The sequence below is a fragment of the Helianthus annuus genome, chromosome 5 (assembly GCF_002127325.2).
Source record: "Helianthus annuus cultivar XRQ/B chromosome 5, HanXRQr2.0-SUNRISE, whole genome shotgun sequence".
Classification (NCBI taxonomy): Eukaryota; Viridiplantae; Streptophyta; class Magnoliopsida; order Asterales; family Asteraceae; genus Helianthus; species Helianthus annuus.
The window spans coordinates 70,941,082-70,965,075 of NC_035437.2; the positions used below are offsets into that span (position 1 = coordinate 70,941,082).

The window sequence follows — 23,994 nt, forward strand, 5'->3', positions numbered from 1 at the left end:
CCTTCACATGCCCTCTAGCCGTCTCTCAACATTTCTATTTGTTATATGCATTTTTCTTTCTCTTCTTCTTATTATGGGTTTTTTTTTTCTTTTCTAACTAATATATTACAGCCATGGTTGTAAAACAAGGTTTCAAACACCGAGTACTCTCCGAGTAGTCGTTAAAAGGCAGGCTACTGAGACGACTTTCTTTGACTCCGTCTAATTACTCGGAATCGGTCAAACGCGGTCAACCTCGGCCAAAATCATATCTAGTAGGTCAACTCGGGCCGAGTTTGACTTAAAAAATAATAAAACATAATTTCTATGCCTATCATATTAAAGAATAAATATCATTTTCACGTATTTTGTTATAGATATTAGTAAATTTATGTTATTTGACATATATTTAATTTCCAAAAACTAATTTCTTTATAATTTAACATGTCCGAGTACTTCCCGAGTACTCTCCGCCTATGCCGAGTACTCTCGACTCCCCGGTCGACCGACTAGGGAGCTACTAACGACTTTTGCAACCATGATTACAGCTAGGGTTCAAAATGAGACCAAATGGAGCTTATCAGCCAAACTATATAAATACCAAAATCTTGGTACTGTGGAACTTAAAATTGATATAAAAAATTTAAAAAGATTATTAGCTTGAATTACAGACAACTATAGGTCTAATTATAGGTCTAATCAATCACACACTAATGATAGAAATTTGTTAACTTAAAATTAGCAATTTTCCATGATTTCGTTGACTGTTATGCATGTCTCAACTATTTTCATGCCAAAACGGAAAGGTAAGAGAATTTCGTTAAACCATGATATATATTGTTTGGTGAAAATGTACCTTAGTTAATTAAAGGGGGTGAATAATCAAGCAAATGAACACACAAAAAGTTTACAATTTAAAATTCTCTTTAGTTGAAGAACTAAAAATCTATACTTGTTTGTGGGTTGAGTTAGACTAGAGGGTATGGAGAGGTCCATCTCTATCAGGATGGGCCGTCACGTAGGCGTCACATCACCATCCTATAGAAGATGGATCTTCTTGCATTTTGAGGGGATGGAGGATGGGGCTACCCCACCCAATTATTTTATAATTTTCTAATTTTTTTATTAACTTTATAAAAACTTCATAAAAATTAAAAAATATAACATAAAACAACATAAATAAATTCATTTCATAACATAAAAAAATACATTTCCTAAAAAATAAAATTACTAATCCTATAAATGGTAAACATAAAAACGAAAAAAAAAAATAACGATATGATTAAAAAAGAAAACAACCTACGACGTCCATTTTTTCTTAACCTCCTCTTTCATCGTCCGATAAACCTCGCATTCATCCTCCGGAACCGAGTCGAGATCCAACCTCATCCTAAAATCCTCCGCTCGAGCATAGTCGGCCGACACGGTTTTCTTGTGACTATATTTTTCGGCTGCGAGCTCTTTGAACGAACGCAATTCGGTTACCAACTCGTCCATTTTCGAAGCCGCCCCCGAGCTGCCCCCTCCACTCGAGCCGCCCCCTTTGCGCTTTCCGGCCGCCTCTTTTTTTCTTTGTCCCTTCCGGTGGGACGTTCCGTCTCGTGAACGGGCAACACATCCTCGTCATATTCCGGGTCGTCGTTTATGTCGATTTGACAACGAGCGGTGGAGCCGCCCGCACTATAACTTCCGGACTCGGAAGTTTTACTCCGTTTGGCGGTTGCAACCTTATTTGGAACCGGCTTCCATTTGTTTTCTTTCTTTAAAACGTTCCATGCTCGGAGGTGCGGGAAAGGCGTTGAATTTTTAGAGTCCCACTTAGTCAAAGCAAGGTTAAGAATGTCCTCGTCGTTACTTCCACTAGGAGGATTAGTGTAAATTTGGTTATAATACCCGTTAAAGGTATTGATGGTCTTGCTCATTTTACGCCACTTGCCCGAGACGGATTCGAGATCATGCATCGGGCCTTGCTCCATAATCCCGTTAAATCTTTCCGTTGTCGCCTTCCAAAAACTACTACCCGTTTGGTTGTTCCCTAAATTTTAAAAAAACAATGCATTAGTAAAAATAAAAAATAATTCTTTTTAAATTTATATTAAAAAATAAACTTTGGTTCATACTGATAATCGGGCAAGTTGAGGACTTAACAAATGCCATTGCTAGCGCCTCCTCCTCTATTTTCGTCCAAGGTCTCGCCTTTGCTCTCGAATCGCTTTTTGGCGCGGTTTCGGGTACGGTTTCAACTGTCTTCCCCTTCCCCTTGTTTTTTTGCGCTTGAGCTCTTGCGGTGGCGATTCGGGGACGACTTCTTTATCATCATCGTCAAGTTGAACCGGGGGTTGCGGTTGGGAAGTTGGCGTGCGATTGGAATTGTTCAAACGAGTTGCGTTGCATGATTTGTTAGAGTGCTTGGTATTGTTGCATTTGTTGAACTTGGGACATTTGTTTGAAGGCGTTGGGTGATTGTTGGAGACCCGAAAACGTAAATTGCGGAGACACCCATGAAGGATCCTTAGTCGGAGTGTAAGCGGGAGTCGAAAAAAAGTTAGGTTGGTTCGGGTTGGGATTGTTCGGGTTGGGGTTGTTCGGGTTGGGGTTGTTTGGGTTGAATGGATTCATGATTGTATAAAAAAGAGGGAGTGTTTTTTATAAAATTGGATGAGAATGGGAGAAGAATGGGAGAAAATGGTATAAAAATGGATGAGATGAGGGTATTTATTTAAAGTTAAAAAGGATTTTTTTAATTAAAATATAGCCATTGTAACGGCTATATATTTGAAAAAGTGGCCCGTCCTCTCCGTTTTGTGGGAGCCGAAGTTGCGTAGCCCGGGCCAGGGGAGCGGTGTGGGGGACCGGCGCCGGGCCTCAGCCGGCCCCCATACCCTCTAGTCTTATAATGCAAAGAAATTAAAAATAAGAAGGGTAAGAAGTCATCAGAGAGTGACAAGTGTCCTAAGAGAAATTATATGGAAAGGGTAATTTTGTTTACAAGAGGAAAGAAAATATGCATATGCAAGTCGCATAATCGAGCGTTTTTTTTATCTTTAATATGAGTACAATATTGTTATATTTTTCAAAAAAAAAAAATCAAAAACCCAGTTACATATTACACAATGGACATGATGTAAAACACAATGTAAAGTAGATCAAAAACACAATCAATGACAAACAGATAAAGACACAATGGACAACATACTAAAACACAATAACCATAACGTATACCACAATGGCGATAACATATAACACAATAAATATCAGACTAAATAAAAACACAATTGATGACAACAGATAAAAGACATAATTAATGACAGCAGATAAAAGACAATGTAGAGCAGTGAAAACACAATAGAAAACAAACTAAAAACACAATACACAACAAACTAAAACACAATGAACAAGATAATAAAAAAATTGAACATATTATTAAAACACAATAGAAAAATATTAAACACAATGACCTAAACTAATAACACAATTTATAGAAAACCCAGATATAACACCATCTTCATTGTGTCATATATTGTGTTATAGGTTCTTATAAAAACGCAATGGATAGAACCCAAATTAACATTGTGTTATAGGTTTTGATAATAACACAATGTATAGAAACTCTACTAAAACGCAATGACCAAAACCCAGTTAAAAAACACAATGAACTGAATCTTTAACACATTGCGGAAAAACCTAGTAAAAATGAAATTTTTTATTTTATTTTTATATGATAATATGGTACTCATATTAAAGATAAAAAACGCTCGTTATTATGGTGATTTTTTTTTAAAAATGTCGTATGAAAAAGTTATGGACGTTTTAAATCGATGGGGGAATTTACATGTGCCTTGCATGTTGAGAGAAAAAATCCATAAATATAGGATTCCCTTTATGCCCTTCTATTATCTTCTTTTCCCTACAACTAATCTTAACCCTCCAAATGTAAGATCAATGGACTACAACCTTCTTACCCTTCTTATTTCTTTTATCCTTTGTATTTGATCCTAACCCACTTGTTTGTAGCATACAAATAAGAGATTACATACAAGGATATGAGATAAAAAAACACAAATCTTATATACACTTGATATAAGCTATACTTGTTTTATGAAGGGTTGTGCCTAGGATCACTTCGATTATATGAATACAATGGAGACTAACGTCACATATTGCTACTTGAGAAGATAAATTTTTGTAAACGACTTATTTTATTTCTAGTAACCATTCCTTACAACGTGATAATACATTTTGAATTCGATCGATATTTTGGGAACACCGACCATTACTTTTTATCGTCGGAATAAGAGGATGATTTTTTACTGACATCAGTTTTTAGATCTTGTTTTTTTAATATTGACTCTGAGACTATAACTTCTTTTTAGAGAACCGGAATATCAAAGGTGAATACAATATCTGAGATAAGAATATAAACTTGCACACAAAACATGTAGGAAGATACCATTTTTAAAACCTTAAACCCTAATGCTCTCTCTCTAGCGCCGGCGATTTCAACCTCCTGAAACCCTAAATGTCATCGTATTCTTCTGATTAACAGGTTGGTCATCGGCTTTCTTGCTCTAGTACTGATTCTGTTCATTGCAAGGTTCGTGTGAAATTAGGGTTTGTTTAAAGAATTATCGCCGCCTTCATCTTTCTGTGGTTTGTTCGGATTCGATAGTTTTCACTATCTGATTTGCAAGATTCATGGGATAGGGCATTGCTAGATTAGGGTTTTAGTTTCGGTTTTGTTCGTTGTTTATTGGTGCTCGGGTTTCTGGTTGCATCGGCTGACTTTCGTGTTATTGGAGAGAGTTGTATTGTTTCGTATGGATGAGCATAAGGCACATGAGGTCTTTCAACATTATGACGGCAGCAGATCTTCTTTCTCGTTTGAAGGCTTGGCCAATCGAGTTATGGATGTTGAAGGTAATACATGGCTTCCTCAATGGGGTACAAATCAGTCTCCATCTGAACCTCCTAAGTTTAATTTAATCGATGAACTGTCAAAGGTTACTGTTCCAATCTCTATGGAGAAACTGCGTTCAGATTCGGATTGTGCAGGGATTGTTCATACTACCATGGGGTATGTGCCAACTTCAGAATACAATGGAACATCATGTGCGGCTGATAAAGGAAAACCAACAGGTTCGGGTTCTGCGGAACAATTATCTTTTGCTAATGTAGTAAAGGATAATAAAGAGACTGTGAAGGTGAATTTCAGGGTGATGGAATCGAGTGAGGAAGTTGACGGAGCTGACGTTGTGATTCCATTGTGTTCAGTTAAACAAGTTACTGACAGGTATGCGAATACTTTGTACAGGTACTTTTTGGGTAAACGACTGGCATTTCCTGTGGTGGATTTTTATGCGAAGAACAATTGGGTAAAATATGTGTTGTCAAGACTATGATGAATGCACACGGGTTCTTTTTCTTCAAGTTCAGAACTAAAGAAGGGATGGACCAAATGTTAGAGGATGGACCGTGGATGATAAGAAATGTTCCAATAATTTTGAAACAGTGGTCTGCCTCTATCAAGTTGGAAAAGGAGGATCTGAAATCTATTCCAGTTTGGGTCAAGATGCATGATGTGCCTTTAGCGGCATTTACTGAGGATGGGCTTAGTTTACTTGCATCTAATATTGGAGTGCCTAAGATGTTGGACTCGTATACTGCCACAATGTGTGCGGAATCTTGGGGAAGAAGCAGTTCATTCCATTTCGTACGAGTTGGAATAGTTGATTCATTTCGTTTGAACAGGGTCCTTTTGCGTGAAAGGTTATTTCGCTTGAAGGTCATTTCATGTGAAAGTGTATTCATTTTGTTTGAAAGTTTGTGTTTGGGAATTTTTGAGAATCAAATCATGGAAAACGAGTTCTACAACGCCTTTGCTAGTCCGATAACTATTACTCAGAATACCATGCTTGAAAATGAAACAGGAACCACGCAAAAACCGCCTAAGCTTATGAGTATTGAGGAGTATAGTGGATGGGCCGAACGTTTTGAGAATTGGGTTCAAGCATATTACCTAGATGCATGGGATTATACTGAATTTCGATATATCAGACCTGTTAAAGACAACGGACAGAAAGTTGAAATTAGAGATCTGAGTGTTGAGGAGAAAAAGAAATACAAAGATGAAAAAAAGATGGTTAGTCTATTGCAGCAAGCTATTAAGGATGAAATCTTGATTTTACTACAACACAATGGAAGTGCACAATCAATATGGAAAGAATTACATTCGAAGTTCGTTGGTAGTAAAGAGATGATAAAGAACAAAAGTCACTTATGAAGAAAGAATTTGATCTATTCTGTGGATTAAGAAATGAAAACACCAAACAGATTATAGAAAGATACTGCAATTTGGTGAAGAATATGAAAAGATTGAGCATCAATAAAGATAAAGATGAATTGATTGAAAAGTTGGCTGATGCGTTGCCATATGAGGTTTGGGGCACATATCTTATGATGTTGAGAAATAAACCTGATTTTGACAATCTATCGCTGAGTGATTTTATTGAACAACTCGAAGCTCAAGAGATGGAACAAAGAAAGATAGCGAGAATGAAAAAACTATGATGGAGAACAAGATATCGGTCTGTATTACAAAGGTGGTGTTAGTGATAAGACCAACATTGCACCAAAGATTGAAACGGCTTTCAATACAAAAAGTTCTTCTGAAAGTTCATCTCAAGGATCGAGTAGCAAAATGGGATTTTCTTCATATCCATCATTTGACCAACATTTTTCTATAACAAAGAGTGGCAAAGTTCTTCAATGCAACATTGCATTAAATCTTGAGAATGATCAAAACTATTCTGAAGAAGTAGCCAAAAGTCATATGTCGTTGTTGGTGACTGTGCTAGAGTCTTATAGGAGTTTAGTTACAGGAAGGATCGGAAATCCGATGTTGACAAAAGAGGATTACGATCAGGCTGATGCTGAGGAAATGGAGTTGATGGATATAAAGTGGTGTTTGGCAAGCGTGTTGAGAAGAGCTGAAAAATTTAAGCAAATTACGGGAAGATATGATTTTCTTGATGCAAATGTTTCTACTTTAGGATTTGATAAATCTAAAGTTACTTGTTTTCGTTGCAGAGAAAAAGGGCATTTCAAGCGTGAATGCACAAACCGCGAAGCAAATGGAGCTCAAAATCCATTTAGCAACAATGACTACTCTCGAAAAGCGAGTTACCATCAAGTTGCTCAACAACTGTATCAACAACAACAGCCACAAACTGCACATGCTAAGAAAGCAATCAAAGAGTCATCGAAGAGAGCTTGTTATGGTATAATAGATCAAGATGATGAAAAAGTGCTAGAAGGTTTTAGCCGGGACAATTACTGTCCAGATAAAGAATTCTTGGCTAAAGCTTTTGTTGCTCAAGTTGTTGAAGATGATGAAGATGATTATTGGGCAGAAAGTATGAAAAAGCATTTAAAGTATCTAGCCGAGAGAGATGCTGAAAGAGATGCTGAAAATGTTCGAATGGCAAAGAAGAAGGAGATTAAACAACAAGATGATAGTGATGATGATTATTATGCAGAAAAAATGAGAGAGCATTTAAAATTTCTAGCCGAGAGAGATGCAGAAAGAAAGAAAGGAAAGAATGCTGAAGAAGAAGTCCGAGTGATAAAGATTAAAGAAGTTCCAGCTTTCAAAGTTGATGAGGAAGCTGTTGCAGAAAAGACACCTGAAATCTGTGATAATTGTGAGACTGTAAAAAATCAAAACAACGAGTTGATTCACAACATGAACAGGTTGAAAGAATCGTATGATGTTCTGAACAAAGTAATGAATCAATACAATGAATCAAGTAGTGAACAAGCAACTGCTTTGAAGACACTTCAAGGAGCGTTCATGTCAAAGCAGTCAGGCATCAATCATTACATTGATAAATGTGCTGAACTTGAACAAAAGTTGGAAACTCAGAGAATAGAGACTGAGAGGGTTGAGAGATTATTGAGAAGTTACTCATGTGCTTCTTATGTTATTGACAGGATTTATCCCACCGTTGAAGGCATGAAGGCATTTGAAGAAGTCACATCTGAAGTGAAGACTTCTGAAACAAAAGAGAGGATTGAAGTGAAAAATTATGGTAAGAAACAAAGTGTCAGTTACAACAAGTGTCCACCCTCGCTTGAAAATGGATATTCTTCATGAAATCCAAATTCAGAAAGGGTCAAAAAGGCAACCAATTTACAGTGGGAGTCCGAGTCTTCAGAAAATTTGCCAGACAACATTGATGTTACTTTTACATCGTCTGACACTGATCATGAGTCTGTGTTAATAAAGAAAGTGGTCGATCAGGTGTTGGAAAATGATGAAACGGAGGAGTCAAAGTCAGAGTCAAAGTCTGAGTCCGACAATTCAAATCCAATAGTCAAAAAGGGCAAACGGGTTTACAATAAAGAATTTCTGTTATCGAAAAATAATTTGAATGACGAAACATTCAAAGTGGCATATACTTTGAATGATTCTGACAAATTATATTCTGATAAAGAATTTCCAATAAGAGGTGTTAAAACTGAAATGATCAAAAAGGTTTTCAAACTAACAGAGATTAATATTTCTGAAATAAAAGATGTAATTCTTACTGAAAAACCTAAAAACTACATCTCAAGAGATCAACAAAGGCTAAACAAGAAAAAGGGTTACAGTTCTGGTTCAGGTTATCGAAAGAAATCAAACCATAATGGTAATTTCAAAAAGAAAGGATTGGGTTTTATTCCACCAGAAAATCATAAAAATGAGAAAACTTATAAACCAAAAACTGTATTTGTTTCAGGAACCAGTTCGAAGGAAGAAGAAAAAAGCTAATTCTGGAAGCAATCAAACAAAGGTTTTCTAGCTAAAAAGCAAGAAGGAATGAATAATGGAGCAGCTCAGAAGAAAAAGGAGACGAGAACTTGTTTTCAATGCAAAACAATTGGTCATGTTGCCAGGAATTGTCCAAAGGCAATCCAAACAAACCAGGGAGTCTCTGAAAAACTCAAAGAAAAAGTTGTTGAAAATGAACCACCAACTACACAATATAAAGTTTTCAAAAATTCAAAGTTTGAGGTTGGTGAATGTTCAAAGAGTGGTTACAAAAGAAAAGCAAAGCTTAACAACAAAAAATGGGTTGTTAGGAAATCTGATGAAAATTCTAGCAATGATTCTGATTCGTCAAAATCAGAGGAGCTATTTTCTGGCGATGAATCTGACTCGTCAAAGTCATTGGAGCCACAAATTGTGAGAAAAGAAGAAAATTCAGTGCCGCTATTAGATGATGCAAATTTTCCACCATTGCCGGCTGAAAATTTGAAATTAAAAATTGGAAAGGTTGAGATTTCAAATCAATTCTTTTCTGAAAAGAAAGAATTTGATATTGAAAAGGCTTTTAACCCCACAGTTCAAAATATTTTTGGAAAAATGATTGACGGGAAGGTCAAAAGGGTTAAAGAATTTTATGAGAAGAAAGCAAAGAAACCAAATGAAAATGGTTCATCCCAGGTTAGTAACTGGGATAGAACCTATCATGACTAAGTCTCTGGACTTGCCGAAGCTTCCAAGTTGGTAATCGTGGAGCAGGAATCGACATCATTCTAGTAAATATTTGTTTAAGTAAACCTACAAGTGATAGAAAAGTGGGTTTTCACCTGCAAGTGGTTAATCAAGGTCATTAAGTTGAACTTGATTTAACTGTTATAACAAGTGTTTGAAAAACAAAGTGATGAAAATGATTTGTGAATTTCAACAAAACTAATTTTCCAGAAAAAACCATTTTGATTAAAACAAACTTAAGTGTTTTGAAATCATAATGGGAAAATAGTTTGTTGTAAGGGGGAGTTCTGATTGTTTATGCCAAGTGGATGGCGAATTGAAGTAATTCACAACAGTTATCATTTTAAATTGTATAGTTTTGTTTTCAAATTTTCCTAGAAAATCAAAATTGAAACATATTTTGATTTTAGGGGGAGTAAAATTTTTTTTAGAAATTTCGAAAATTTGAAAAATCCAAAAACATGATAAAATCTAAAAAAAGCCAAAAACATCGAAAATTCAAAAATGAGTTTTGTTGAGAAAAAGAGGAAATGATAGTACATCAGTAGACTATCACGGCACGCTAAAGAATTGGAAAGTCAAATGTGATAAACGATTTCGCTGATGATATGCCAGTAGGTTTTTACACATTTAGTAAAGTGTTTTTGAGATATAAACCTAAACATAATATTTACTTATCTTGTGGGGAACATCTCTTGGATATATAGGTAACCCCTGAAATCTTGTTTGAAGGGCTTTCTATTTCTGACATACTAGGTCTTTGTGCGTGATGATATCTGGGGTATTATACCAGGACTTCTAATTTTGCGGGAGCAATAGCCTACTCCTCGTATAATACTTTACATTGCTTTAATCATAAAGCTCACCCTCAGCATAAAAATGATGAAACATTGAAAAATACTAATCATGTGCTGTTGAAGAAAAGATCCCCAAACGGGACACACTTAAAGTCGAGCCATCATCTCTTTGTCTGAACGGAAGTTCTAACCTGAGCTCTCATGGTTTCGCATTACCCGTTTACAGATATCATTAGTGTACATTCACCTGTAAGACTGAATATAGGAGTCTGGATACGGGAGTATATTCTGAGGTGGGACACGCGTATAAGTTTAAGTCCATTAAAACACTAATTTCGTATCTCAAAACAGTTGTACTCTGTGTGAAAATTTAAGTGGATCAATATACTGACAATCTAAGTGAATTGTTTAGAACTTAAAATGTTTAACGTTGTTAGTGATTTGTCTTAAAAATTGATTTAATCCTCTTACACAAACTCACAAAAATAGTGTCTGTAAATATTTCTTTAATGTTTTTTTTTAAATCAAAAATCCAAAAAGATTTTCAGTATGTTTTAGCATAAAATTTTGAAAAATACAAAAAGATTTTCGACAACTGATGTTTGAAAAGATGATTTTCAAAATTCCAAGTGCTAAACATGATGAACAGGTTTGGGAGAGTTTGTTTCAGAAAGAAAGAAATGTTATTCTTGCAAATGGTCATCAGAAATTAAATCATTTTTGAACAATACCTGCAATGAGGTTTCTAAATTTGTAAAATTTAAATTTGTGAAATTTATTGTGAGGTAGAGAATGTGCATGAATGAAGTTTGGAAAGATCCAGGTCCCTATTTCTGAGGATCCTGTGATTACAAAGAGCCAGACTGCGATCCCAGCTTATCGAAAGGGGGAGTCTGAAGACAATCAAGAGGGAGTGGTTAGAGCCAGTGTTAGACTCTAGAACTGTATCCACACTAGTTGCTAATGCTGAAGAACTTAATGAATCAAGAGACCTGATCAAGAGAATTAGATAGCTCAAAAGCCAGGCTGCGATTCTGATCATGTGAAGAAGAGAGTGAAAAGAAGAGAGATTGATAGAGGATGCTTACAATGGAGAATCTTTGAAGAGAGCGAGAAGACTGATAAAGACTAAAGGATTGACAACCGAAGACTCGACACTGAAGACTTCGTCAACATCCAAGGGGGAGTCTGTTGGTGCATATGTCTGTCTACTTCATCTTGTATCGAATCTTGTATTAGTTTAGAAATATCAGGGCACGATGTACGAGAAAAGTGAGAAATATAGAAAATATCCATTTCGCACGAAATGGGAAGTGCTCATTTCGCACGAAATGGCTATGGCCATTTTGTATGAAATGGCAAGTCCATTTCGTTTGAGCTATTTCGTACGGAATGGGTGAGCTTATAAATATGTGTCTTGCCATTTCATTTGTAACGATTCGACTCCGGTAGCGAAGCTCTGCCGAAGTGTCTCCAGCATTGTCAAACGATTTGATATTAATACCATGGTTGCAAAAGTCGCTAGGCGCTCCCTAGTTGGTCGACCGGGGAGTTGAGAGTACTCGGCTTAGGTAGAGAGTACACGGGGAGTACTCGGACATGCCAAATTATGAAGAAATTATTTTTCGGAAATTAAATATGTTTCAAGTAACATAAATTTAATAATATTTATAACAAAATACGTGAAATTGATATTCATTCTTTAATATGATAGGAATATACATTGTGTTTTATTTTATTTTAAGTTAAAATCATCCCAAGTTGACCTATTAGATCCGATTTTGGTTGATGTTGACCGCATTCGATCAATTCCGAGTAATTATTCGGAGTTGAAGAAAGTCGCCTCGACAGCCTACCTTGAAGCGACTACTCGGGGAGTACTCGGCCTTGGAAACCTTGTTTTACAACCATGATCAATACAGAGACAGTTTAAAGTGATTCTGTGTGCAAATCCAGCTGAAATAACTCCAATACGTTTGTTTCCGCCACTCGTATTGGACGAGATCTCTTCTGAACGACTCGTTTGGGTCTGCAAACGATCCTATAAGAAGACACCTGAAACCAGCATCTCTGCATTAGATATTCAGAAAATCTTCATAGAAATGGAGAAGATTAAAACACAAGTCAAAGATGATGTGGAGTCAAGACAATCACGCAGCTTAAACAAAGTTCTGGAGGAGATCACAACTCAGAGGGCCAGCAACAATAGCATCACAGATGCCCTTGAGAATCTGATCAAAAAATGGGCTGCATTGTAGGAACAGAATCAAGCTGAATTTACAAAAGTGCAGGAAAATGAAGCCAACAATGCCAAACTTGTGGGAGAAGTGCAATCTCTCATGAAAAGAATGCACTTCAACATTGCCAGACTAGTTAGTGTTGACCCCAAGGAAATCATGAAGCCCATTCCTGTTGAAGCATCTCATCTGGAGATCCCTAAAACCATCATGCTGCAATTAATTATCCCTCCAATAACTCAAGCTGAAACCACTTCAATGGGTCCACTTCCACCAATTTCAAAGGAAGAGATGATGAAAAGGTTTGCACCCTCACCTATAGTTATCTCTTATTTAAATGTTAAAATCCCTCAGTCTAGTCCAAGACCACTGAAGTTCTTTACACATCATCAGGATCAATCTTTGGGAGATATTTTATTTTGGGGTAACCTGGAAGATATGAAGGTGTATGCTATAAAGAGAGAGTTTGGGGTGCAATACTTTAAGTTCCCCAGAGAACTGAAAACATTGCCCTAGTGGGATATTAAAGAGATGGTGAAAACCAAGAATATACAACAATGTCTATGGGGTCCTGAGGTGAGATTTCATGAGCAAAAGCTTTGGGGCTATATTCGTGAACAGGCTAAAGAAAACATTCCTATGTGGAAGCCTCAATATCCAAAGCGAGTTGTGAAGATTGACCTAGTGACAGGTGAGAAAGATATCACACTTCACATCAAGAGACCACGATGTATGAAAAATATGCCCTTAAAAGAGATGGTACAAGATTTTTACAAAGATTTCAAATGGTGGGTTTAGGATCCTCAAACATGTGAAGTAGTGATTACTCTACAAGATGAGAAGACATGGTTTTGGAGATATATTTGCGTGCTTGACCTGATGTGGTTGGTCAATTGTTCTAAGAAAGAAATCGAGTGCTTGTTCTTCAACAAGATCATGTATTATCTGGCAGAGAAAGAGCAGGCCATGCAGTTTCAGAAATTGATCAACGTATGCTTTGAAAAGGATATAAACTCAGGTTCCGGAAGACCAACTTGAGAGATCTCGAATGAGAAGAATTCCTAAAAGAAGAATGTTAGAAGGAGCTGATCAACAAAAGAATCATGAAAGCAACGTTCTTAGCTAGTTTGAAGTTTCCTAACAAGCCGGTTACTACTGATCAAACTCCAATTGAGAAAGAAAAGAAGAAGAAGAAGTTCAGAATCACCAAGTGTCTTTGATTATACTGGTACTAATAGAGAATGGTGGCTGACCAACGGTTGATTTGAACGTCAAGCACAACGAGAAGAGCAAGAGGAATAGAGGCGAAGGAAAATGTTACATCCCGCACTTTCAGGTTAACACCGTTAACCCTTTTTGGTTAATTTCAATTTATTAACGCACTATTTTTAACATACGATCAAACACACGAAGTTAAATTGATTAACTTTGCAAATAGAGGGGCTTGAGAGCCATTACACATGTCACACCCCGAACACGTAAAATAACAAAACGTGGCGGAACGTCGGGGAGTGTTGTACCAGAATCATTGTTTCATAACACATGGGAATTTGAAATTTTGTTTTATTGATTAACGGAGTTACAATGTCAAAACAAGCAAAGAAATATAACATAATTATATAGTCTTGCATCTTTTATTGTCACTAAGGCCTCGTCCAATCCTATGTGAGCATGCATCAATATCATCATCACATATCATCAATTATTGTACCTGATACACATGTGAAAATACATCAGCATAAAAATGTCGGAGAGTACATAGGTTTTGTGAAAATAGGATTCATGACTTAGGTTTAAAAAAATGTTTAATGAAAACTTGTCATGAAACCAGTTTGATTGTTTGCTTTTATAAAACGTTTGAAAAGCGATAATAAGGTAGATGATATGTAAAAGAGTAATGTAAGGTTAAATGAATAACCAAGTAAAAATGAGTTTGTATAAAATAAGTTTTATTGTAAAACAATGTCTTGTGAAAAATATGTTATATGTTTAAACTCAAATGATTTAAACAACGCTGCGATATGTAATATCATACAAACACTTATATATAGGAAGTACCAGCGGCGTATCCACCATGCTTGTATCATATTACACATGCCTCGTTACTTAAATCACTTACCCAAACAAACCACCAATGTAAAATGTCTATGTTTAAACCCATTTGCCAAATGTATTGAATAATATGTCAAAATGTTTATGTCAAATGTGAAACATGTAATGTATAACTAATCTCAAAAATGTTTATGTGTCAACTGTAAATCATGTAATGTGTAACCAAAATGATATGTATGGCTAGCGAAATGCATCAACTAAACCATAGGTGAAAATGCACAAAACAAAGTGTTAAAGTAAAACTTGGTTTAAATCAAAGTTATGTTTTGTGGGAATGCATGCTATACTGATACAAACACTTATGCGGTATGTTAAACGCATACATTCAAGCCTTGAGACAGCAGGATAACCTTAGGGTAAAAGTTATCAAAAAGAAATGTTTTCGGATTCTGTCATTCCATCCATCCAAACAAACCTAGGATTTTAGGAACAGGATTTGTCAAGTCCTATGGTACCATTACTTACTACCGAGCGGCGTAGCTAATGTTAATGAATGTAAGAAAGAACCGTTAAACAAACCAAATGTTATACCAAATGTAAGCATGTGATGTGATGTGAATGTACTAAGTATGATGAACATACATAACATGTGATGTAAAACAATGCACTAGGTATGCACTAAATGGACATACATAGCATGAAATGTAATGTAAATCAAATGTACTAAGTATGCAACAAAGGACATACATAGCAAAAACATAATGAAATCATGTACTAATAGTGTACTAATGAACATAGCAAGTATATGATATAAAAACATGAAAACATGAAAGTAACAAGTAGGCACATGTGTTTCACCCCAAAACGTTTGAAAAACAGTAAAAGATGGCTTATGTATTCACTTGAGGGTGCTTAGAAGTCTTGAACAACAACCAAGCAAAGCTAGAGGGATCACGGAATCAAACGACACCCTATATAGAAAACTACATAAATAACCGGACCTAAATCGGGAGATTGGACAGTATGAGGTTTGGTAAACCAAATGTGTATTGGAACTCGCATGATATGGTTTAACAAAGCCCATATACTAAAATGAAACCTAACCTAAGTGTTTACGACCCATTACGACCCGTTTAGGTAGCTTATGCTACTTTAACGCGTCGTTTGTGTAAAACGCGTTCGGTCCGCTTAACTAGTCCTATGACAAGTAAAATATGCGTTAACATGCCTAATATAGTTACCTAATCAGCTTAGATGTCAAAATTTAGGTTACATATGCTTAAAATGAATTTATGCGTAAAAAGGGTATTTTGGTAATTTTCTTAAGGCATATAAACTACCCATCATACAACTACTTAAACGACGTGATCATAAGGTATAACCTCAGAAGGTTATTCCCTATACAACTATGGTCACCTAATGTGTTTGGTCGGATCCTAATGATCGACCAAACGGGTCGGGTTCGAAAGTATAAGCGATTGTTTAGATCGCTTACCTTTACGACCCTAGACAAACACAAATCTAAAAGTGACGAGCTAAACATGTTAAAAGATGTTTAACGAAGTTTAAAAACAGGTTTGATATCAAGACAAAGGGTCTTGATACCCATAAGTAGTTTGGTTACAAAATACGCAAGAATACTCATTTTGGTCGAAACTACGACTCGTCACTGAGCCTAGATAATGTGGTAATCAGTACGTATATCACTACGGACTATAACCATCGTGATTACGCTCACGTTATGAAGTTCAAATGAACTTCGCGTTGACCATAAACTGGTCAATGCAGAAAGTCAAACAAAGTTTGACTTTAACGCTAAAACGTAAAAGAACGAAAGAATACTTACAAAGGGTCCAAGAACGGAAGCTTTGATCCGAATATTCTCAGGTATGAAGTGATTAATCACATCAACTTAGAGAACCAATTCAGATTCAAAGGTGTGGGTTATAAGTGTAACATGGAGGGGGTATTTATAGATTTTGTAGAGCCATTAAGATTGTTCGTCAAGAAACGTGCTTTGATCTAGGCCGTACACATGGGCCCATTGTTTTACAAAATCATGGGCACCTTTAGAATAAGCCCATAGTATTGAAAATACCATGTGCAAGGCCCCTAAACAGCTGGAACAGGATGGAAATGGCTGGAAAACACTTCTGCTGAACTGGGAGGTCCTTACGGACCGTATGGATAATTGCTTATGGTCCGTAAGCCTTGTGCAGACCAGCAAAGTTTGATTTTTGGCAGAACAGGCCCCTGTGACTCCGAACTTGATTTTTGATGTGTTTTGACACGTTTAAGCCCCGTTAACCTCATTTTAAGGCTCTAATATGATGTTAAAGTATAGGAAACTTAAAATATGCTCAAAAATATGTCGGATGTCAGTTCGTTTGGCCGTACGGTTACGTTGTTTGGTGAATTACGACGGAAGTCGTAACAGACGCGAAAACGATCCAAATTATGCGACGAATGGATTTTTATCAAGCCAATCACTAAAAAATAATATTTTAATGATTACATAAATTTTTGGATGTCCGGATGTATTCAGAACGTAAGTTATGCGCGAAAATGCAAACTTATGTCCGGATGTATTCAGAACGTAAGTTATCCGCATAAAGTTTATTTTAGCACACCGGACTCCTGAAGGCCTATTTCTAAGCTATGTAAAGGATATTTAGGGTGTGGTTAACTTATGATCAAGTTCCGGAATGTCCGTTACAGTACAAATTGACATACTTTCGCAGTTTGTCGAATTTAGTCCCTGTAAGCGAATAAACTTGATTTCGGCACACAAACCTTCCAAAACTTATTTCTAAGTTACATAAAGGTTATTTAAGGTATGTTAAGCCTATGTCACTGTTCCGGAGTGTTTGTTGCATTAAACTAGTTATATTTACGCATCAGTGCGCGTATAACCTTCCAAAAAGCGGTTTAAAGCCCGAAATCGAACAAGAGTTGATATGTGCAAATGATACACATATTTATACAAATCCCAAGTATGAAATACAATATTTCATTGGTTTGGTATTTATTTGATGGTTGAAGTGACACAGTGTCACAGTCTCCCCTACTTCAGGAAATCTCGTCCCGAAATTTATTTAGAGGAATCTTGTTAGAGCTTGAAACATGAAGTTGAAAAGATCAAACAACACTGGTTAAAGTCCTGAACTTCTAGTAAATTTAAATAACATCATGCTTGCAATGTGAGAGGGACACTTATATACAAGTATATAAAGCGTTATTGGTGCGTCCACCGTACCTCTATTACATTGTTCACATTTTGTTATGGTTGCCACTATCGGTTCTTACACATAGTAAGCCTTACCGTGGTTTCCGTGCACTGAACTTCGTAATTATGTATGAATCCATAATTAAGTAATTCCTTGCATAGTCACTATAGTGCATCTTAGAATGTGTAGGGGAGGAAAATAATGAACGAGCCTGTGATGATTGTGATTAGACCATACTGGGGTCCTTTTTAATTAAGTCAATAAATGATCAACAGACTGCCAAGGAGTCTTTTCAGCTTATATCATCACATGTCATTTTCAACCAGATTCTGAATCAATCCTTTGACTAGACCACTCAAAGGGTCTCTTTTTGAATCATGGAATGGTACTATATAATCCAAGGGTCTTGACTATCACATAGAAGCCCAATAAGGATTTAAGGTAGTACCTTTTTGAATATCCTACTACGAATCCCTCATATATAGATACGAATGGTTCTACGAGGATTTAGATAACGAATATCCAGAGTATACAAAAACACAAAATGCATAAACACATAATCACATAATTGTTTAACTTGATTTTTAAATTTGTTATCATTTTGCTAATTGCGCACAAGTATTTAAAGCACACTAGGAATCCATTCCGTGGATTTCATTTGGTACTTTAAACATTATCAAGAATCTAACTATGAAGACAGAAAGATCCTAAAGAGGAAATTCGATTTTGATTGTATGGAACCGAAATATTCGAATTAAGGTACACAAAGAATCCAATTAAAGATTCTGATTTGAATGATAATCATCCACAAGGATCTAATTGTAATGATAAGAGGATCCCATACGGATTTTAGAAATTGAAGATGTTTTGAAATCTTGCACTGGGTGTGCTTAAGTCAAAACATGAAGTAAAAATGCTTATGAAATTGAGATGCTAGATATGCCAAGGCTACACATGAAGCGGAATTTGAAGGTTAAGTCAATGTTTGAGGAAAATATTTTGAAACTATGCATGGGGTTCTAAAATGTGTTCAATGTTTTTGGAAACCTTATATATAATACATTTGAAATCATAAAGTAGGTGTATTAGGTAGGTATATTTATAAAAAGTTTTAAAATCATGCAAGATGAATTTTGAAATTATGTATAAGGTTTTTGAAAACATGAATGATGCTTTTGAAATCATGCACTTGATATAAGTACTTATACTGTATTAATAACATTTTTAAATCATGAAGGTTGTTTTTGAAAATATAGACAATGTTTTTTTTTTTTTGAAATCATGCATTTGATATATTAAGTAAATACACTATATTAAAAATGTTTTCGACTATATAAAATGTTTTTGAAATCATGGAGGTTGTTTTGAAAACTTATGTTATGCATGTTGAAAAATCAGAACGTAATGGGTATGAGATTTGAAAATACCCTTAGTTATCTAACCAGGGATTCGAAGGCACAGATGTGCAAAAGCACGATTATTTATAATGTCACTTTATTTCATGTACTTCGTCTCCTAGAATGAAACGAGTACTTTAATTTTTTTTGAGGAATTCATGAGCGATCACTTGAAAGGGAGAATCATAAGAGTAGTTTGTAAAGAGCAAAGCTCCTTGATGTAGATATCATAGGGAAATGCCATACACACATGTAACTACATTTGTATATCAGAATTGCGAACAGCCACTTTTATTTATGAACAAAACAGATTGTTTCACAATATAAGAAAACAAAAGAAACAAAGGCATAAGACAACAACATCCTTTGCTCGGCCAAATGCTCATCCAAGGGTTGGATTTGCATTGACAATCTTTGGGCATTTGTTCCTGAAATGGCTCGTTTCGCCACAGTTGTAGCACGATCCACGTGGAAAACGAGCTCAGATAGGGTTGTCTTGTAGTTGACTTGGACCACCTTGGCTTGGGTTGATTCGACAAGTACTTGCCAGGTGACTAATTCGCCCACATGATACACACACACGACACTACAGGTGAGCTTGGTGATGCCCGTTACATTTGCCGCATAGTGGTGTCGTTCCCTTGTATTGCTTTTTAGCAGGTGGTGTTGCCTTTTGGCTTGGTCCTGCTGGATTAGGTGCAACTGCTGCGGGTTTCTTTGAAGCCTTACGCTTCCTTGATTTTGGTGCAGGCTTGACTTCTACTTTCCTCAGTGAGTCTTGAGTGGCTCCATTTTTGAGGCGAGCCATGGCAATACCTAAATCCACGGACTTTAGAATTACTTCGCCTATCTGCTGGGCAAGTTTGGCTGCTTGCTCGGACATTTGACCGTTGTTGAGGTAAAGAGACATTCTAGAAGAAAATGAAGGACATAGGAAGCAACAAATGAAATGTAATCTGATAAATAAAACAGAAACGCAATGCATAAGATTTGCGATCATTTGTTTGTTACCTAAGGCAAACAAATGAGATGGTGACAAATCAAAGCAAACGGGTCATAATAATGTATCGCTGAAGACATGCTTGCCTATAAGTGAACACTCACCCCAAGAGTTCCCAGGTAAGAGTGACTGGTCCGATACTGCGGATTTGTACGAACACTCTAGCCTTAGACAGAAAACTCAGAGTACAGGCATTCGCCCGTCCAATTTGCACGTGTTCACATCAAAAGACCCAAACTTTGATGAGATTTGAAAACGTAGAGGGTTCAAAACCTTATAACAAAGGGTTCAAAACCTAGTAATCAATCATCCTAGAACAGATGATTAGTTTTCAAAGCGGATTTGAATTTTGTGTTTTTGTTGTGGTTGTCGCCTAAGGATAGGTGATGGTGTTGTTTTATGACTAAACGCAAGTAAACTCGCGTTAGAGTCCTAGGAAGGTTATAGACTAGGTCAAAGCATTACTAATAACCTAATTCCCTATAACCATGAGCTCTGATACCAACTTTTCTGTCACACCCCGACCATGTAAAACAACAAAACGTGGCGGAACGTCGGGGAGTGTTGTAACAGAATCATTGTTTCATAACATATGGGAAATTGAAATTTTGTTTTATTGATTAACGGAGTTTCAATGTCAAAACAAGCAAAGAAATATAACATAATTATCTGGTCTTGCATCTTTTATTGTCACTAAGGCCTCGTCCAATCCTATGTGAGCATGCATCAATATCATCATCAAATATCATCAATTATTGTACCTGAAACACATGTGAAAATACATCAGCATAAAAATGCCAGCGAGTACATAGGTTTTGTGAAAATAGGATTCATGACTTAGGTTTAAAAAAAGTGTTTCATGAAAACTTGTCATGAAACCAGTTTGATTGTTTGCTTTTATAAAACGTTTGAAAAGCGATAATAAGGTAGATGATATGTAAAAGAGTAATGTAAGGTTAAATGAATAACCAAGTAAAAATGAGTTTGTATAAAATAAGTTTTTTTTGTAAAACAATGTCTTGTGAAAAATATGTTATATGTTTAAACTGAAATGATTTAAACAACGCTGCGATATGTAATATCATACAAACACTTATATATAGGAAGTACCAGCGGCGTATCCACCATGCTTGTATCATATTACACATGCCTCGTTACTTAAATCACTTACCCAAACAAACTGTAGGATCGGATTCTGACCCGAACGAGTCAGTCAGAGGAGTTTGATCAGATACAGGTGCGGAAAACAAGTACCTGACGTAGAAACAGCTAGATATTCTCTTAATTCTCTTTGTTGCTTAATTTGACAGCGTTTACAATCGATTCTCACACCGGCAGCACCTCGGTATGGAATTTCGGAAGTTACAAATGAGGTCCTCTTATACGGTATATATAGGTGAGGAGGTCCCCTTATACGGCATGTCCATATAAGCGAACCTGATAGGTTCCCTTATACGGCATGTCCGTATAAGCGGACCTGACGAATAAGCTAACCTATTATGTCCGAATAAGTGGACCTGACACATAAGAGAACCTACTATGTCCGTATAAGCGGACCTATACTCTAAAACACGTAAACTCTCTAGTTTTCTCGTAAAACGCGCCCTAATCTATACATTACAATGAAAGACTCGATCTAAGACGAAATCAACAGATGTAGTGCACCAACAGACTCCCCCTCAGATGTTGATGGAGTCGACTATCGAGTCACAACAATACTGTGTCTTCATATCTTCAGTCTTGATCAGTCTTTGGGCTTCTCTCTCTCTCTATCTTCTTCTCTTTCTCTTTTATCATCAACAGACTCCCTCACTTTGAAATTTGACATCTTTTGAGTTTATCAAGTCCAACATGTGCTCCCCCTCAAATATTGATTCTTCCTACACAACAACTTAACCACAACATAAGTTTTATGATAAACGTTTAAGCATATAAACATCACCAAACAACAAACTAACCAGCCAATCCGATACTGATGAACCACTTGGAATTGTAACATTTTTCTTATTAAAATAAACACAATCTCCCAAACCAACTGTTCATTATGTTTAGCACTTAGAAATTTGAAAATCAGCTTTTCAATATCAGTCGTCGAAAATCTTTTTGAATTTTCGAAAATTATACTAAAACACACTAAAAATCTTTTTGGATTTTTGAATAAAAGAAAATAAAATGCAGAAATAAACTATTTACAGACAATATTTTTGTGAGCTCGTGCAAGAGGATCATATCAGTTTTAAGACAAATCACTAACACCGTTAAGCTTTAAACATTCTCAGTTCTAAACAATTTACCTAGATTGTCAGTATGTTTGTCCACTTAAATTTTCACACAGACTTCAATTGATTCGAGATACGATATTAATGATTTAGAGACTTAAACTTAATTGTGTATCACTCCACTCGAATATACTCCTGTATCCAGATCCCAAATATTTAGTCTTACAGGTGAGTATACCACAGATGATATCTGTAAAGGGGTTATGTGCGAGGGCCGTGAGAGCTCAGGTCAATACTTCCGTATACGCAGAGAGATAACGGCTTCGACTTTAGGTGGGTCCCCTTTAGAGGATCTTTTGATTACAACAGCAGCGACTATCAATTTTATTGTTTCATCAGCTTGCTGAGGGCGATGCTATATTTCAAGCATTTTGCGAAAAGTATTATCCGGGGACTAGGTCAGTACTTCCATACAACAGAAGTCCCGGGATAATACCCCAGATATCACTGAGTATAAAGACCTAGTATCTCAGAATACGGGACCTTTCAAACAAGATTTCGGGGGTTACCCATATATTCAAGAATAGTTACCCACGAATCAAGCAAGTTTGATTTAGGTTTATATCTCGTTTCAATTTACTAAATGTGCGAAAATCTACTGACACATCCGCAGTAAGATCGTTTATCACATTTTGACTTTCCAATTCTTTAGCGTGTCGTGATAGTCCACTGATGTACTATCATTTCCTCTTTTTCACAACAAAACTCATTTTTGATTTTATCATGTTTTTGGCTTTTTCAAATTTTCTAATGTTTTTGGATTTTCTGAAATTTTCTTACTCCCCCTAAAATGCAAACACATTAACGAAAATATGAAAACAAACTGTACAGAAACATGACAACCGATATCAAATCACCTCAAATCGCCATTCACTAGGCATAAACAATCAGAACTCCCCCTATCAACAAACTATTTTCCCATTTAGATTTCAAAACACTTAAGTTTGTTTTAATCAAAATGGTTTTTCCGGAAAATAAGTTTGATTGATTTTACCACTTGTAGATTTATCAAACAAATGTTCGGGGATGTGGTTCATCATCTTGTCTTCCAACCAAAAGTAGGAAAATACAAGTACAACTTAATGTCCTTGATTTACCATATGCAATCAAATCATCTAACCACTTGTAATTATAACCAACAAACATAAACAAACCTCTTTACCGATTGTATGATTGACGTTACCGAATAAAATTCAAGAAAGATGCCGATTCATGCTCAACGCTTACCAACCTGGGAGCTCCGGCAAGTCCTGAGACTTACTGTTCATAATATGTACCATCCCAGTCACAAACCAGGGATGGTTCAACCTTTTCTTTCTTTGTTTTCTTCTCATAAAATTCTTTAACCCCTTTGACTTTTCGATCAATCATCTTGCCAAAGATATGTTTTACCTTGGGGTTAAAGACCTTCTCAGCATCAAATTCCTGTTTATCATTATAAAATTGGTTAGAAATTTCAATTTTACCAATTTTCTTTTTATAATTCTCAGC

General features: G+C 36.1%; 1 protein-coding gene across 1 annotated transcript; it reads right to left on the reverse strand.

The window, feature by feature from the left end:
- Positions 1 to 1,460: 1,460 nt before the first annotated feature.
- Positions 1,461 to 2,136, reverse strand: LOC110942969. The gene is made up of 2 exons (XM_022184731.1): positions 2,100 to 2,136; positions 1,461 to 2,014 (listed from the first exon to the last, which is right to left on the reverse strand). The coding sequence occupies exons 1-2, from the start codon at positions 2,134 to 2,136 to the stop codon at positions 1,461 to 1,463; spliced, it is 591 nt and encodes a 196-aa protein (XP_022040423.1).
- Between the last annotated feature and the right edge of the window lie 21,858 nt (positions 2,137 to 23,994).